We start from the raw sequence: 17190 nt of genomic DNA, 5'->3' as shown, positions 1-17190 counted from the left end.
GCAGTCATATAATTTGATCAGTTTAATTTCTTGGTGAAAAAGAAAGAATAACTGACAGGTAATTCCTATCCCCTCATTATTCTAAAAGCTGCAGCTGAACAGCCTAGGAACCCCTTCTTCCCTCATCCAGACCTCTGCCTTCTCTACTCTCTGCCTTTTCCCATCACCTCTTGACCAAAAGGACATTCCCTGTTATGTGCTTTCTGCACTACAAAAGAGGTGACACCACACCCAGCCGACGGCTCCTTCCCTTGGGCTCCTGTTAGACTCCCTTGCCCCGCTCAAAAGCCACGAACGTTTCCCCATCCACTCTACTTAAAGTGCACTTTCTCTGTGACCTCTCCATTGGTCACCAGTCAACAGCAGTGGTTCCTGGGGAGAAAACGATGGGCACAGTGGACTGAGTTCTTAGGAGATAAAGGTGGACAGCAGCAAGGAAGATCAGAGGCCACACCCCAATGTTTTTGACACACATTCAGAGAAGGGCAGTGTTTACCCTGCAGTCGATGGGGTCTAACAGCAGGGCGATGACAAGAGTAGCTTGGCCTGTGGAGTGAACCCTCTGGGAGCTGCAGAGGCTTGTGAGGGAGTGACCAGCAGAAATAAGAAGGGTTAGTGATGGGCCTCCACAGTCCCTTGAGCAAGAAATGACAGGTGGAGGGAAGAGAGCGGGAGGTGGAGATGAGACACAGAACCAGATTCAGCTGACTGGGCACGGAGGCATGTGTGATAATGCTCCGGTGCTTAACCTGGACAACTGCATTCAAGGTCTTAGCAGATGAACCTGTATTTGTGTCTTTGTTATTAAAAAGAGAAAAAAAAGATAGTTGATAATTACAAATTGCTAAGCCACATAAAGAATAAACTCCTGTCCTATTTAAAGATGATACACCATTTCCTACACAAACGGATAGCTAAAATGGGGATTTTTTTTGCCTCAGTCAGCTGTCCAAAAACTTCATTTTGAAACTCCAGTTCACTCTATCTTTATGCCCTATCATCACCTGCTCCGTTATCAACTTCTGCACTCTTTCACCTAACTCTTTCTAAATCTACTGTAAGCAGCTTGCACTTGCTGGTACCTGAAGATGACATATGACTAGAATTCCCTTGGTCTTTGCCCATGCTATTTCCTCTATCAGATTCACTCACTCATCAGCAAGTATTCGTTAGCCATCAGTGTACAAGGTGGAATAGAAGAACTGGGTATAGTACTAGCCTTCACAATATGCGTGAATGGACCACGGCAAGAGTTCAAATAATACCCCCCAATGCTTTGACCTGTAGTTAGGTGGGACACAGGAATAAACCAAATCTAATGATGTTAATTAGAGGGAGAAGTATCTGGAGGGATCAGAGAAGCTTTCATTTGAAGTGTCCTTAGAGCATTTTAATAGGGGCTTTTTCTACGGTTTCTGGAAGGGCAAAAGCCATGTCTGTTTTAATCAGTACTGCACAATAACACTGTGCATAGCACCTGCAATGTGGTAGTCACAGTGTGCGTTTTGGGCGGAGGCGGGGGGTTGTGTGTTTATCATTCAGATGAAAGCTACAGCATGAACTAAGACACGGAGAGTAGAAAACCAAAGGACACTTTGTAAAAAAAGAAACAGCATATTCTATTGGAGCACTGACGCTATTTTAAAAGGGTCAGATATCCTAAAAGAGACATACAAATGGCCCACAAGTCCATGAAAAGATGTATTATATCACTAATGATCAGGGAAATGCAAAACCAAACCACGATGAGACATCACCTCACACCAGTCAAAATGGATGTCATCAGAAAGACAGTAGATAACAAGTTTTGGCAAGAATGTGGAGGAAAGGGAACCTCTGGAGCACTGGTAGTGGAGCACTGGTGGAGCACTGGTGCAGCCATTATGTTAAACACCATGGAGGTGCCTCAAAAAATGCAAAATACCACACTGTCCAGCAATCCCACCTCTGGGCATATATACCCAGAAGAAATGAAATCAGGATCTCGGAGAGTTATCTGCACCCCCATGTTCATTGCATCATTATTCACAATAGCCAAGATATGAAAAGAACCTAAGTGCCAACAGATGAACAGATAAAGAAAATGTGGTATATCCATACGGTGGAATATTACTCAATGAGAAAGAAAATCTTGCCGTTTTGAACAACATGGTGACCTTGAGGGTATTATGCTAACAGAGTTAGAGAAAGACAAGTACTGTATGATATCACTTACGTGGGGAATCTAAAAAAGCCAAACTTATGCAGAGTAAAATGGTGGTTGGCAAGGGCCTGGGGTGAGGGTGAGGGAACTAGAGAGAGAGCAAAGGATATAAAATTTCAGTTAGAAAATGAGTACTTCTGGAGATCTAATGTACTGCATGGTGACTAAAATTAACAATATTGTATCACATACTTGAAAGTTATTAAGAAAGTCCTCTTACCACACACAAAAAAATTGTAATTATGTGAGGTAACAGAGGTATAGCTAACGTTACAGTAATTATTTCCCAATATCTAAGTGTATCAAGTCAACACCTTAAACTTACACAATGCTATATATCTCGATTATATCTCAATTTATGAAACAAAAAAGAAGGGTCAGATAAGCCAGTCAGGTGAATCAATGTCTATGAATGGAAGGCCTTGAATGCCATTACCTTCGTTCAGTGGGCGCTGGAGGGATGTGCGGGGCAGGGATCAAAGACAGCTTAACCAAAGGTATGACTGCCTGTGAAGGAAGTTCGAGGAGGAGAAGCTGTAGACAGAGCAGCCACTTACAGGAAAGTAGAGGAAATACAGGAAAAGGGGGCAAATGGTAGGATGGTGCCAAAGGGATTGGTGAAAAGTTATGCCAGGACCCCCCTGGCAGGACATGACCTGGGACAAGGATGAGGAGTCTATGAATGAGAGGACCTGGGAGTTCCACATGGTCCTCACGTTGCTTTGAAAATTGAAATAATCGACAACATTAAAAGAAGAAAATCCTACATTTTCACTAAAAATGGATCTCTTAAGAGTCACAAGACCACATGACACTGGATCTGCACTGCAGAAAGCAACCAGCTGCTGCAGCTGAGAGCCGCTGCCTTCCTGTAGATGGAGACATGCCTCCCCGCCACCCCCCCGCCCCGCCCCCCGCAGCCCCAGCCAGCGTGCTTCACCCTTGAATGTGGCCTCTTGGCACCTGTGGACATTCAGGTTGTCAAGCCAAGACCGGATTTCAAGTGGGAGGAGCCGAGAGACCGGGAATTAGGAAGAGGAGGTCCTGCGATGCTGCCCGACGCACATAGGTTTAGAAATGGTGTGCTCATCACCTCTGCCATCCTTTATGACCCGATTCACTGCTCTCCACTTTTTTTTTTTTTTTTTAGCTCTCTAAGCTTAGAGCAGAGAGAATTCAGTCTGTACTTGCTATCTGCCCTGACAGAGTGAGAACAAAATATTTTAGCTTCTTACTTTGAGATGAAACAAGACTGAAAATTGGAAAAAATGTAGTGGGCTTTTGTTATAGGACTAAGTGGGGGAAATAGAAATTTTGGCACAGGAGAGTTTGTAAGGAGCAGTGGCTGGCAGTGATTAAGGGCAGGCTCAGTAACGGTTTCAGTCCTGCTTGCCTGTGTCCTAGCTGTGGCTTGTTTGGGCAAGGTACTCAAACCTCCTGTTTCAAATGTTTTCATGTTTTTAAGTCAGGGTATTTAGAATAGGGCCGACCAGAGTCAGAGCTTAATAAAAGCTACTGATTATTAGTAACAGCAGCAGAGAAAACAGCTTTCTGCAGCCAATTTTCACTAGTTTCTGATCAAAGACTGACCTCATGCGCTATAGTAACATTCAGATTCTAGTGGGATTTTCCTATCCTTAAAATGCGCTTCTAGGTCTGTGGGATCTCAGTTCTTCCCCAAACCTGCCTCTTAACTTTATTTCTTGACTTAAAAGCTGCTGTTACTTCCTTCTTCCTAAGGTTGACCTAGTCCTTGATCACGGCTCCAAAGGTGAGACAGACACACTTAAAAGATTTGAATTTGCATTTCAACTCATCCACCACTGATCTTGCAACTGTCTCCCCTCCCCCCCACCCCACCCCCACCAAGTCCCTGCACCCTCTCCCCAGGGGTCTCTGTGGTTTTGAGCCTTTGAAGACTGGAGTCTGGTCCATTTCGGTTTCATGTCAGAGTTGCTAGCCATGCTGTGCCCTGCAGGGTATGCTAACGCCACCTGTGATCAAGCTTTGTGTGTTACACTCTGGAGCCTGAGACAGAAAGTTCATGAAAAAGTTATATTAATAAACATGTTTAATCCTGGTTCTGCCACTCTGTACTTGTGGCAAGATACCAAACCTCTTCTGTGCCAGTTTCTTCATGTTTGAAACAGATTAAGTTACTTACTGGCACAGGGCTGTTGTAGAGACTAAATGAATTAATTACCGTGTGTAATATGTTTGGCAAAATGCCAGTCAATGACATGCCGAGGGTTAGGTGGAGAAAGCAGTTTACCTCAGGTGCTTCAATACGGGTGCTTTGGTTCTAGAGAACTTATGAATAATACTAAAAATCTATCTACTTTTTATCATCACCATACAATTCTAAACAGCATCAGTGGCACAATACTTAGTCCTGCTAGGATGGACGGCTCCCAACACCTCCTCCCTTAGTATACCTCTGGTGCCAGTTACATAGAATGCTCACAACGGATAATGATTTACAAACAAAAGATGGGGGGGGGGCGGAGAAGAAAATGTGAGATAAGTAATCAATGCAATGCCAGATGCACAAAAATAAATTCTTTTGCAAGTGTTCCTTTTCATCCCATAGCTGTTGGATAATCGAGAAGTCAACTTAAATTTACCCCCAAGAAAGAAAGCTTATTTCCTTTTAACAGCATCACTGAAGATCATGCCCTTCGGTTACCACAACTCAGTCTGCTGGAAGGGTCTTACCACTATTGATGAACAGGTCTATTAGCTGTTCCTTGGAGAAACCAGCATCCACTTCGGCTCTCACTATTTCACAGGTGAATCCTGCAGCCATTTGTCTGTGCTGTGAGAAGAAACGAGCAATTAGTTCCTGCTTCCAAGGAAAAGGGCGGGGATAGGTGTAGTGGGTACTTACCTTCATGCAGAGTGCAAGCTGATGTGCTATGTAGTCTTGCAAACTTCCTTCAGGGCCGTGGAAGATGACATTATGGTACTGCTCGACCTATTAACAAACCAAGAAGAAATCTTCAGTGAAAATGCTAAGAAGAGAAAAAAAAAAAAGTGGTACCCAAGCAGGAAATTTTCTGATTGTCCTCAGCTTTTGAAAATATTAAAAATATTTTCAGGATTAACTGTATGCACTGGGCACTTGAAGTCTTTCACTTTAATGTGAAATACTGGCAAATTTAGTATCTATTTACTACACTGAGTAAAAGAGCTGACACTTTATTAAAAAGCATACTCTTTCTTCCCTATAGTTTTTATTGTTTAATGTTTATGTATTTTTGACAGAGAGACAGAGTGTGAGCAGAGAAAGGGCACAGAAAGAGGGAGACACAGAATCTGAAGCAGGCTCCAGGCTCTGAGCTGTCATCAAAGAGCCTGACGTGGGGCTCAAACTCACGAACCGCGAGATCATAACCTGAGCCGAAGCCGGAAGCTTAACGGGCTGAGCCACCCAGGCTCCCCTCTTCCCTGTAATTTCTACAATGAGGTTCAGTAGGTAAGCTAGGAACACAGTGCCTAGTGTATTTTGTCCCTTGCAAATGTTTTGTAATGTTTCATTATTATCTCTTACACATGCTCCTTAGTTTGAATTTTCCCAGTGCTTATTTTACTTTTTAGGGGTATGTAAAACAGCAATGAATTCCACTAAAGAAATTCTGGAAAATACAAAGAAACATAAAGCAGCAGACTACAAACCACTGATAGTGTGAGCACTGAAAAGCAACCACTCTAAGTTATGTTTCTTTGCATAGTTGATATGTGTATGCATATTTGTGTATTTTGTAAGAGGAACGTAGAAGTGTAATCTTTTTATGGCTGTCATACTTAGGAGACTCTCTTTGTGCTGGCATCTTACATAAAAGACATCTTCATGACTCTAAGATTATTAGATCAACTCCTGATCTAGATTTTTCCATTCTGGAACTCGGGTGTTTCAAAGAAACCTGAGTAGAGATTGACCACTTTTACTCTGTAAAAGAGAAAATCTCCTGCCTGGATGCCTACAGGATTTTTTAAAACCTTTTTCCTCACATGTGAGGATACCTCGCCTGAGAACACGCGGGGATGTAGCACACACTAGGATGGAAAGCCAGTGGCCATTTACACGGGACAAGGGCAGTGACGTCTGGAGTGAGATGTGGAGAGGAGTCATCCCTTCCACCTCGGTCACCCCTAGGACTGAGCTCTCACTCCCCTAGTCTCCATTTGGGAGCAGCTTTCTTCCTGGAAAGATCTCACAGAAAAGGATCCGTATAGGTGAAGTGGCAAACCTAATGAATATGGTTGATGTAGCTCATGTGTCAAGACTGAGTCACCCAGACTTGGAGAAATGTTAAACCTGAAACGGTCTGGTCACGGTTGCCTTATTGTGCTCTGATAAGTTTGTCCTTTTAAAGACACAGGGGAAGGCCATATCTTTGAGGGTGGCTAGGGTAGGCCTGGCAAAACAAAATATGCCACTGGTCCATCACTACAAGAAAGAGGCAGACTTGGGGATATGAAAGGAAGGCTTGAGGGAAAGCTGTTAGCATGGAAGGAAGAAGGACTCCTTCCTTGCCTGGGGCCTTTAGGATTTGCGCTTTTGGCCTCCAAAGAGACCAAACCATGTTTGGACTAACTCTTGGAAAGTGGAGGAAAACAGGGCTTGACCACTGGGTGTCAGACCATGAGCTTAGAAAGGAATGTGGTCCTTTAAGGGGACCACTAATGAGGGACTAGGGACTGGGTTTTAGGCTCTGAAAGACAACATGTTTGGTAGCCACCAGTGATTTTCTCTGAATCCAGATATTATTCCTCTATTGTTAAGCCTTCAATAAAAAAGGAAGCAGCTGGATGCACACTGGGGCTAGGGCAGCATCAGGGAGAATGATATACTTGAGAGAAACAGGACAATGGCTACAGTTGCCCAAGGAACACCAGCATCCGGAAGCCACAGCATGAACACAGCCGTAGCTGGCCAGGGCTGTTCTCTATGGTGCTGGGGGTCTGTGACACGAACAATAGTAGAAGGGCCAGCAAGGACCAAGACCGGGACAGGGACTCCCCCAGAGACATAAGAGAATATCCTAGAAAATTCAAATAAGATTCTGCTTCTAGGCAGTGAGGGTATGGATACTCATTAAGGAATTATTGTTAAAGAATAATCTGTTCTCATTTGTACCTAAGAGATGGGGAAGTGGGATGGACTTAAAATTTCAAAAAGTTACCCAGATTTGTCTGGTTGTGACCTCTTTTCCATCCATCTTAAATGGAACATGGTAAGTTCTTCCAATATACATAGTCAGACCTATTTTTGGCTTAGAAGATTTTTCTTCCATTATGTTTCTGGTAATTTCTCCTCTTCTAATTCTCTTTTATTTGGAAGGAAAACTAATAATGCTTAAGTTCCCTCTCTGTCCTCTGCAAGTGCATCTGTCCCCCTAGCTCATCATTATCCTAACTCTTGTCTTTTGCTTCTACTTTGGGGAGAGCTCCTCAAGTTAGTCTTCACGACACTGAAAAGAATGTTCACCGTCTCCCTCCCGCTCCGAACCGTCTCAGGTACAAGTTTAATGATGCTACTGCACTTTTAGTTGCTCTCAGAGTTCCTTACCTCACCCAGGTCCTTGCCAACGCTTTTGCTTTTAATCTTAGCCTTCTCTCCACCCTGGCTTTCTTGCCCTGCTTTCAGTCGATCTTTTACTCTCCAGAGAATGATAATCTTCTCAATTTTTCATTTTTTCTCATAATTTCTAAGGTGTGTCATTTTGAGTTCTCACAATAACTCTGTTCTGTTCTGCAGGGTTCTTCCCCAGGTAAAATGTTAGCTTGTTCTTAGTACTTTTTTTCGTTCTGTGAAACCACAGGAAGAATCTGCAGTAAAGCAGGATGTGTGGACCATCACTGGCTTCACTTGCTTTCGACTTAATTGTTCAGCTGACTCCCATCTTAGGTCATCCGCTGGACGGTGGGCTGCTGCCTCCGCTTGTGGCCTTGGGGTCCGGCAGTAGCTGCAGAGGGCTGGACCTGGGCTGTCCACCAGGGCAGACAAATGTGTGAACTAAAGGAAGCAGGACGCTCCAACACCCATCCTGCTGAGGGTGCTTATATAATATGCTCCCCAGATAAAGCAGCCTCACCAACGCCCGCCCACCAACTTCCTGCTCAGGTATTTCTAGCTTTAATCTCTGAATGGATGTGGCAGGATGCATCTTGATAGGAGGTGGAGGAGGATGGCACCACCAAAAGCAGAGACTGCGGTAAGGACATACACCCAATTTCCTAACTGGTATCAAGTTTGCTGTTTTGAATCATTAGTAAGATGGTCATAGGAAATAATGAAGTGTTTTCCTACCTCATTTCAGGTAGGCCTCAAATCAGTGGGTTTAACACCCTCTTATCCCTAAAGGTACGGGAAAATTCTTCCAGATTCTTGCCCAAGGGAGACCTCAGTTCTATTTTCCTCTGTTTTTGTGAAGTTTTATCACTTTTCATAAGCACTTTAGTGGGAAATTGTGTTGGGTACCACAAGACAGGTCCAATTTTAAACCCGAAGTCTTGCACTCTCCAAATTAATCCCAAACTGCCATGCTACTTGTCGGGTAGAACTTCTTTCACAAGGAATGGATTGTTTCATACCAGTGAAACAGGATACAGATTTTCAAGATTTACTGAGTATTCTACCCCTGAGATTTTCAACAAGGATTGCTATTTAATCTTGTCTCACTTCTGAAAACAAGAGCGCTCTGTTCATTACAGCCATCTGTCAAACTGCCTACACTGTCTTAAGATTGATTTCGAAATCACCTAACAGCAAGAAACCCGATTTCATAGATACGCTGTCTTCAATTTCAACAACTCATTTGTTCTCGGATTGTAGGTTCTTATAAAATACAGACAGGAAATATTCTATTTAAAATTTTCATTGAAAAGGCCATTCACTAGCAGCAAGCATTCTGTCTTCACATAGTCTAATATGCTTTCTGGAATAAGGTAAAATAGAAATAAATAAATGCAAAAACAAGTGTACAGACTTCCAGATCATTCATACATTCTTTTGTTTGTTTAAACTTTATTAGATTTTATTTTGAGAGACAGAGCACAAGTAGGGGAGGAGCAGAGAGACGGGGGGAGAGAGAATTCCAGGCAGGCTCTGCAGTGTCAGTGCAAAGCCTGACTTGGGGGCTTGGAATTATGAACTCTGACATCATGACCTGAGCTGAAGTCAGCCACTTACCCAACTGAGCCATCCAGGCGCCCCCTCATTCATACGTTCTGTGCATGCATTCCATAGGTTTTTCCTCATTTCAGATATTACCAATTTTTTTTGTTAATGGTATTTGTTCTATCTCATTAAAGGATGTGCTGGTTACCATTTCAGATCTGAACAACAAAAAATTACCAGGAGCCTGTTGCTGTACTGCAAACATGTGAAGCTATGCCAAGAAAACACATTTATCTGCTCTAGCTAAAAATGACATTTCTCCCAACAGCAGGATCTGAGGTGTTATCAATACACATGCTTCATGCCTCCAGCAGAGGGCTCTACAGATAGATAAGTAGACAGGCAGGCAGACCAGACAGTGGGGGGAGGAAGGTAAACATTTTAATTGTTTCGATAGGATATCTCTATCCTCTTTGAGAAAAATCAAACTTCTTAAAGGTGAATTAGAGTCCCCAGAATTACCCCTAAGTGTGTGTTGACAGTGGAATATTTTTGCTTATTAGTAAAGGGACACTGGCCTTTATCACAATTGGTACCAATCCCCTTTATTCTTGTGTCTTCACAGCTTATTCAGGAAGCTCTTATCACATGTCAATTAGTGCTTTGTGACGCAAATGAATTCTGGATTAAATGGCAACAATGACCTCAACAAAGGCCCATCCATCCATTGATTGTTTTCCCCTGCCCTCCAGGCTGTTTTTCTGCGGAATGGAGTTCACCAGAGGAGCTGCTGTCCAGAGGAACGGGGTCTATGTGGCGCCTGTGATGTTTTCCAACTTGTGGCATTATTTTAAAGCAATAAACTCAGCCTCCATTTGGAGTTTCACTTGTCAGAGTCTAAGGGAAAGTTTCTACCATCTAGAGATGGTTTTAGGCCAGGTTGGGCTGAGATGCTGAACTCAAAAAAGAATAAAAAAGGTTTTTACTGAGCCAATAAAGCTGAGATGGCTCTAGCCATGTCATGGCTTTGTAGCTAGGCGTTTCATTCTGACCTCTTCTGACACTGATTTTAAAGAATTTATGTAGGACTTTAAAGCCACAAACAACACAACTACTGTCAACCTATTCATATAAAATCCCCCCCAAACAGTACTGGTGCATCCAGCATCCATCCGGGCTACAAAAAAGCTGGAGCCCATGATAGAGCAAAAGGGTTTTTAGCCATATGCTGAGGTCCCTCTTTATAGAATAGATATAATGAGAATTCAAGAGAAATTACAGCTCACAGAGAGAAATACACCATAGGTTTTCAAAAATTAGCTTACTGAAACTTTAAAAGCCAAGATCAGACTTGGTTATTAAATTCAAATAAAGCTAGGCCCCCATATAGGAACACAAACATAATACTTTGGGAATTGTAGCTATTAAAAAAAAAAAAAAAAAAAAAAAAAAAACACCCATAAGCTATAACTTTGGACCTAACTGCTCCCTTGTCACCCAGCCTCTAGCACTTATAAACTCTTCCTGCTCCAGACCTCCTCTGGGTCAACACTTGCCCTGCTGCCCAGGATCTTCTTCCACTTTTGCCGTGATGGCCAAAGGATTCGCGGGTGTTGGAGCCCCTCTTCCTCATACAGGGGAACTGCCTTCCTCCTTCTGCTAGGCCCTTACCCACATTTACTCCTCCATGCCCTGAAAGAGATCAGGCTAGAAGTGGCCACCTGCTAACAGCGTTAATCAAGATTTGTGGCCTCAGATACATAACTGCCATTGTTCACAACATTATTTTTATGAGAACAGAGCAAATTTATTCTGGGAACACAGGAAGAGAAGGTAGAATTTCCTAGTTGTGATTCTTGATGGTTAGCACGGCACATATTGGAGTAGATGGCTAACAGGCAGTGGAATCTCAAGAATTATGTCCTAGGGGATTCAGAGTCCTGCCTTTTCTTAATGTTTATTTATTTGTTTTGAGAAACAGAAAGAGTGCGAGCAGGGGAGGGGCAGAGGGAAAGAGAGAGAGAGAAGGAGAAAGAGAAACGCAAGTAGGCTCCACACTTGGCAACGGAGCCCTATGTGGGGTTTGATCCCAGGACCTGAGCCTAAATCAAGAGCCGGACACTTAACTGACTGAGCTACCCAGGCACCCCCAGAATCCTATATTTTAAAGTCATGCTCAGATTAAGATGATCTATTTAAGTATTTTTCTAATATAATAATTATTTATAATCACTGAAGTATTATAATACAAGATTGCAAGTAAGTTAATAAAAATTGCAACGGGCTAAGTAAAGTCTGTTAATATACCAAGTTCAACTATTATAATAAATTATTAGTGATTCAAAACTCAATCAAGTCAAATGTTTCCTTATTAACTCTTAGAATGGAGATTTAAGATCTGTATTATTTAAAATATTCAATGAAAGTATTTAAAAATAACACCATTTATTTTTTAATTTTTATTATTATTTTTTTAATGTTTATTTATTTTTGAGAGAGACAGAGACAGAGTGTGAACAGGGGAGGGGCAGAGAGAGGGAGACACAGAATGCAAAACAGGCTCCAGGCTCTGAGCTATCAGCCCAGAGCCTGATGCAGGGGTCGAACTCACAAGCCATGAGATCATGACCTGAGCCAAAGTCGGACGCCTAACCGACTGAGCCACCCAGGTGCCCCCCAAATAACACCATTTAAAAAACAAAAAGAAACGGGGCACCTGGGTAGCTCAGTCGGTTGAATGTCTGACACTTGTTGATTTCCACTCAGATATCATGGTTGTGAGACTGGGCTCCACACTGGGCAAGGAGCCTGCCCGAGAATCCCTGTCCTCCACCCTGAGTGCACATGCTCTGACACTCTCTCAAGAAAAAAAACCCCAAACTAAAAAAAAAGAAACACTCATGAATTGAGAATAGAACTAACAACTAGTTAGTCTCTGGTTTGTTGGGCATTGGTAGCTAAACCATGGCTTAGGCGTTCGGAGGCAAACATACAAATGTACTTGGGATGTTCTGTATATGATGTGCTAGCCGGCATTTCACTTGACAGACCTGCTCAGCCAAGGCTCCTGTGCAGCTGTAATCTGCTGTTATCACCCTTCTGTTCATTTTGTCATCTGGGTGAATGAAAAGCCCTGAGCAGAAAGTTGCCTGGTGCAGAGAAGCTGAGGAGGCAGAAGGGAGAGAAGCGGTTCTACACGCTCATTTTACTGGGCGCCCAGGCTCACATTCCTGAAAACCAACTGGTCACTCAACAACAGCTTTAACTCACACAAAGGAGGAAGGCAGCCCGCCCCCTCCCACTTGTGTGTCGCCCCCAGGCTTACTCTAAAGCGGCAGGGAGGAACACATAACAAAGAAAACAAGTTACAGTCTCAACGTTACAGGACACCATCTCTTCTAAACTAGAAAGCTTTTTAATGTTTTGGTGCTACTGTGGCTATTTTACAAAGGTCATTCCCAACTTTGGGTTTAGCCAGATCAACAGAATGGTTTGGAATTTGCACTTCTCTTCAGGGGGAACAAAGACATCAATTCATAGTTAATGGAAACAATTTTTGTAAAGGGCCCCTGGCAAACTCATTCATTTTTTAAAAAAGGTTTTCCAAATTAAGGCAGCAGGCAAAATGAACGTTTGTTTAAAGTTTTACACCTTCAATATTAGTTTTAGATGGATCTCACAGAGACCCAAGAGTGCACAAACTTAGCTTAATCACTCACTAGCCACGTGGCCTTGAGCACATTATTTCCCTTCTCTGCTTCAGTTTCCTTATCTATAAAGTGGATGACGCTATCTACCTCACAGGGATGCTCTGAGGAATAAATAAGACATGTATGTGCCTTTGGCATATTGCCTGGCATGTAATAAGTACTGGACAAAGGTAAAACATTACATTTGTTCACCATTTGTCTAGAATTTGCTACTTTCTCTTGATAATCATATTCTTGTTCCCTTTAATAACAGAATTAGTTTTCCCTGGGTGCATGGTTGCCCGGAAAGCGACCACATATCCCAGCTAGGTGAACGTGTGTCCACATGCTGGTCAGTGGTTGTGGGTGGAAACAATGTGTGCAAGGCCCCAGAAAGGAAGGGGCTTGCCCTCCAGGCTCTCCTCCCTCAGGCTAGAACCTGAGGGTGGGAGTGGTGACCCTCTTTGACCAAACCCACATCAACAATACCCCAGGTCACAGTGGCCCACTGAGAGAGAGCCAAGCTGCTGACACATCTGCAGGGGTCGGGGTCACCCCGCCCCATTTCCCCCTACTGGCTCTCTCATCTGCTGGGATTTCTACGTTTGAGAAAAATAAACTTCTATGCTGTTCAAGCTACAGTTGTTTGGTTTCTGTTAAAATGGCCAAATCAATACTTTTAACTGATTCTAGCATATTTAACTTGGTTCTAAATTATAAAGTTTACATCAAAGAATCTTGATATTTATAGCCATTCTCTTTCATATTGATGATCAGTTACTTGATGTCAAGTCCAAGTTGGGGAAAGACAACCCTCTCCTGCTCCAGTCACAACACTTCACAGGTGACAGGTGGGAACAGCTGGATGACTGTGATAGAAATCCAGAACTAAGTGACCAGCAGCCTTCTAGGGAAGGGGCTGTTGGGGAAGATCATGGGGTTGGGGCGCAGGGTGAGTGGGGCTCCCGCTCCTACAGACATGGAAATGGGCCACCCAATACTCCAGGGTCAGGGATGGGAGCCTAAGACTCCCCTTAGCAGCATCCACCTACCAGCCTGAGGTAGTTCTGTAGCATCTGAAGAGGGATCATTGACGCATAAGTCACACTACTGAGGCAGCCTTCTTGGGGACCTGTAAGAAAGCGACACACAGAAGCAAAATTGGTTCTTCCTTATTAAACGTAAATGATCAAGACACAACAAAACTTCTCATAAAAGATACAGTAATGTTTGTTGACTTACGTAGCCAGAGCTAACATTTGACCAAGAGGTACCTTTTGTCTCACCACCGTGAAAATATTTCAACACCCTAAACTGGCTGGTAAACCACCGCTGCTCCCCAGACGTCTCCAGCTGCCCTTCCTTCCCCTGGGAAGCCCACCCATCTCTCCTGTCCCTCACAGCCAGGGCCTTCAGATTCCAGCTGGAATACTACCGCTAGTATCTGCTCCGATCCCTGGATTCAATTTTATTATTTATAAACAAGTGTTATCAGAGATAATCCCAACCCTCTGAAAGTTCTAGCCTGGGACAGCATTCGTGCACAGTTCTGGGGGTTACCCTTTATGTTCTTTCCCAAACTCTATCTCCCTCACTTGCCTCCCAAGTTCTGCTACTCTCTCAATACACTGCTTGAGCCTGAAGGAATTTTCTGGGATAACCTCATACTTTTTTTTTTTTTTTCCTAACTTCAGTAAGTAGTTCAAACAATAGAATACAACTTTTATTAGTTGAACTTTTAAAGAATCCACTCCCAAATATGGGAAATACATGATAAAATCCCTTTTAGAGTTAAGGGCTGAGAAATGGAGTATTCCTGTAACACTTACTAGCTATGTAACCCTAGACAAGAAAATCAATCTTTCTAAGCCTTAATTTCCTTGTACATAAAATGAGGGTAAACAGAAATACTTACCTCAATGGGTTGTTATATGGATTAAGTGAATTTATACTTGTAATGTGCTACAAATGATAGGGCCTTCCACATAGTAGGTGTTCACTAAACATTACCCGTACCATTATAATAATCTTATTCATCATACACTGGACTTGACAGTAACAGAAGGCATTTCTTTTAACATGGTCTCTTGTCACTCTCTCAGTACATTAAGTTTAGCTTCTGGTTTGTTCCTAATGAGAGAGGTGATCAGAATCGCAGCAATCAATGGTCAGGACGGATATCTCCACAGGTGTCAGAAACATGGCTTTTGATTTTTCCTCTTCTTAGTGAGACTTTTCAAAAAACATCTAATTACTTAATAGAGGGGGTCACACATGCATTGCTGGAGAACACAGGACAGAAACATGCAGATTTAAGACCCAGCACCACGACACATCATGAAGCCAACACTCTGTCAACAGCACCTCAGTGTGGACTACTCTTACCTGATAAAAGCACAGTGACTCGCTCTGCTTTATTCTTCTTCATAAAGTCCCACGGGGACTGGGTGAAGCTCTGACCTGCTGACCATGGCGCATTTCCTAAGTTCAAGAAAACAAAATAAAATGTCAAAGAAGCTTCAAAGTAATTTTTCTTCTAAGGGACAATATAAAATCTCCTGTGGAATCCAGGGTTTAGACTGTCAAAAGCACACACAGAACATGTAAAGCATCACATAGGGGTTAACTCCCTAATACAATGTCTGTTAAAGGTCAAAAGGCAAGCCTTCAAAGAAGAGGCTTCTCCAAAGCTGTTTTTAGGAGTAAGAGAGAAATCTGGAGAGCAAAAATATACTAAATATTTCTAAGGTTAAGTTTTTAGGAACAAAGCTGATGATAACTTTCCATGGTTCTTCCAGTGCCTGCTTCACAAAGTCTAAGCACTTTGAATGAGGTGAAGTAACAGGTCCTTTATGATCTGCTCCCTTTCCAACAAATTTTTAGATTCCAGAAAACACAGGTTACTTCAGGGGCTCAGTATAAAGGAAGCCTTCTCACAGTCTGGGCCCTCTGCTCATGCCTGCTCAGAAAGGGTGTCACTTCCTTGGTGTCTACTCTAGGGACGGATTAGTAGGAAGTACTTGTTCCGTCCCTTCCCATCCACAGATCTTAAATTCTTAAATATTCCCACCACACACACACTCCCCACCTGTAACTCACTGCTGATCTGTTGGCCTGGGTCCCTTTAATCTAGTTAGGTGATATAGTAAAGTCACTTATATACATAAATAAATAATGTCATGGTTGCCCGTTATCAAGTGGATACAATTAGGCACTAAACTAAGCCCTTTACCCACAGAAGCCAATGATCTTTACATCTGAAATGCTACTAGGTGCCCCACACAAATATGAACACTGGCACCATCAGGCCTTAGCATCCACTGCTCACAGAGGTAAATCTCTCTGATGGTGGTAAATATCCATTTGCATATGCTTGTTTCCAGATCAGCTGGATGAAGGCTGATGATGCAGTGTCATTTTCTTCTGAAAAAGTCTGTGCTGATTTCATTTATCAGACTCTTGGGCACAACCACACCTTGAATAACAGTTTGTTGTGTGGGCAAAATGTGTTCCTGAGAATCATTTATGACATATTATCTTAATGTAATTATTTAACTATACAATAATTCTTCTGTAAGAATTGTAATTATATTAATGATCTTGTCAAAGATCAATAAAATTAAATTGTCATGAATTATCAGCCTTAAAAACTAGTAAAATACATTTTTGGGAAGTGATTTAGCATCTATAAATTAACAGAATAAAACCCTTTCTGCTATAATAAGCTGATATATTAAAAGCATGGTGAAACTCACCGTTTCCTCAACCCTGATTATTCTTATGCAACAAGTGCTGTTGAAAATATGCAGGCTTTCCTATCACACAGACTGGGATTTGAATCTTATCTGCTTTGCTCCTTTGCTGTGTGACCTCAGGCCTACAAGGTGACCTCACCTTGTAACTAGTTATTTGTAGAATGAGTCTGTTGTAAGGACTTGTTGAGGTGCTGTGTATAAAGGGTCCAGCACAGTTCTGAAATAACGGCAGGTTCCCCAAAGATGTTAGTTCTCCTGGTTCAAGAGGAAACAAACTAACCAGAGACATTTATAGAGCACTTACTATGCTCACCAGAAAGTAAATCTTACAAGTTCTTCGGAGTCTGTTTCATAGTGCCTATCAAACAGAAACAGGCAGTTATCACCCTCACTCATCCCATGTGGGAGCTCTGATCAGAT

General features: G+C 42.6%; 1 protein-coding gene across 8 annotated transcripts in view; it reads right to left on the bottom strand.

Moving 5' to 3' along the window:
- CTTNBP2 (cortactin binding protein 2) overlaps nucleotides 1–17190 on the bottom strand; it is a 165388-nt gene that overhangs the window by 22738 nt on the left and 125460 nt on the right. For all 8 annotated transcript variants that reach the window (XM_058724492.1, XM_058724496.1, XM_058724490.1 and 5 more), the window contains 4 exons: nucleotides 15401–15496; nucleotides 14068–14147; nucleotides 5091–5177; nucleotides 4919–5018 (listed from right to left, as the gene is read on the bottom strand). In XM_058724492.1, the coding sequence (XP_058580475.1) occupies nucleotides 4919–5018; nucleotides 5091–5177; nucleotides 14068–14147; nucleotides 15401–15496 (363 nt within the window). The remainder of the gene's footprint in view (nucleotides 1–4918; nucleotides 5019–5090; nucleotides 5178–14067; nucleotides 14148–15400; nucleotides 15497–17190) is intronic.

Source organism: Neofelis nebulosa, chromosome 4 (genome assembly GCF_028018385.1).
Source record: "Neofelis nebulosa isolate mNeoNeb1 chromosome 4, mNeoNeb1.pri, whole genome shotgun sequence".
NCBI lineage: Eukaryota > Metazoa > Chordata > Mammalia > Carnivora > Felidae > Neofelis > Neofelis nebulosa.
The sequence above is the reverse complement of the archived record's forward strand: the minus strand, read 5'-3'. Positions and strand labels throughout refer to the sequence as shown.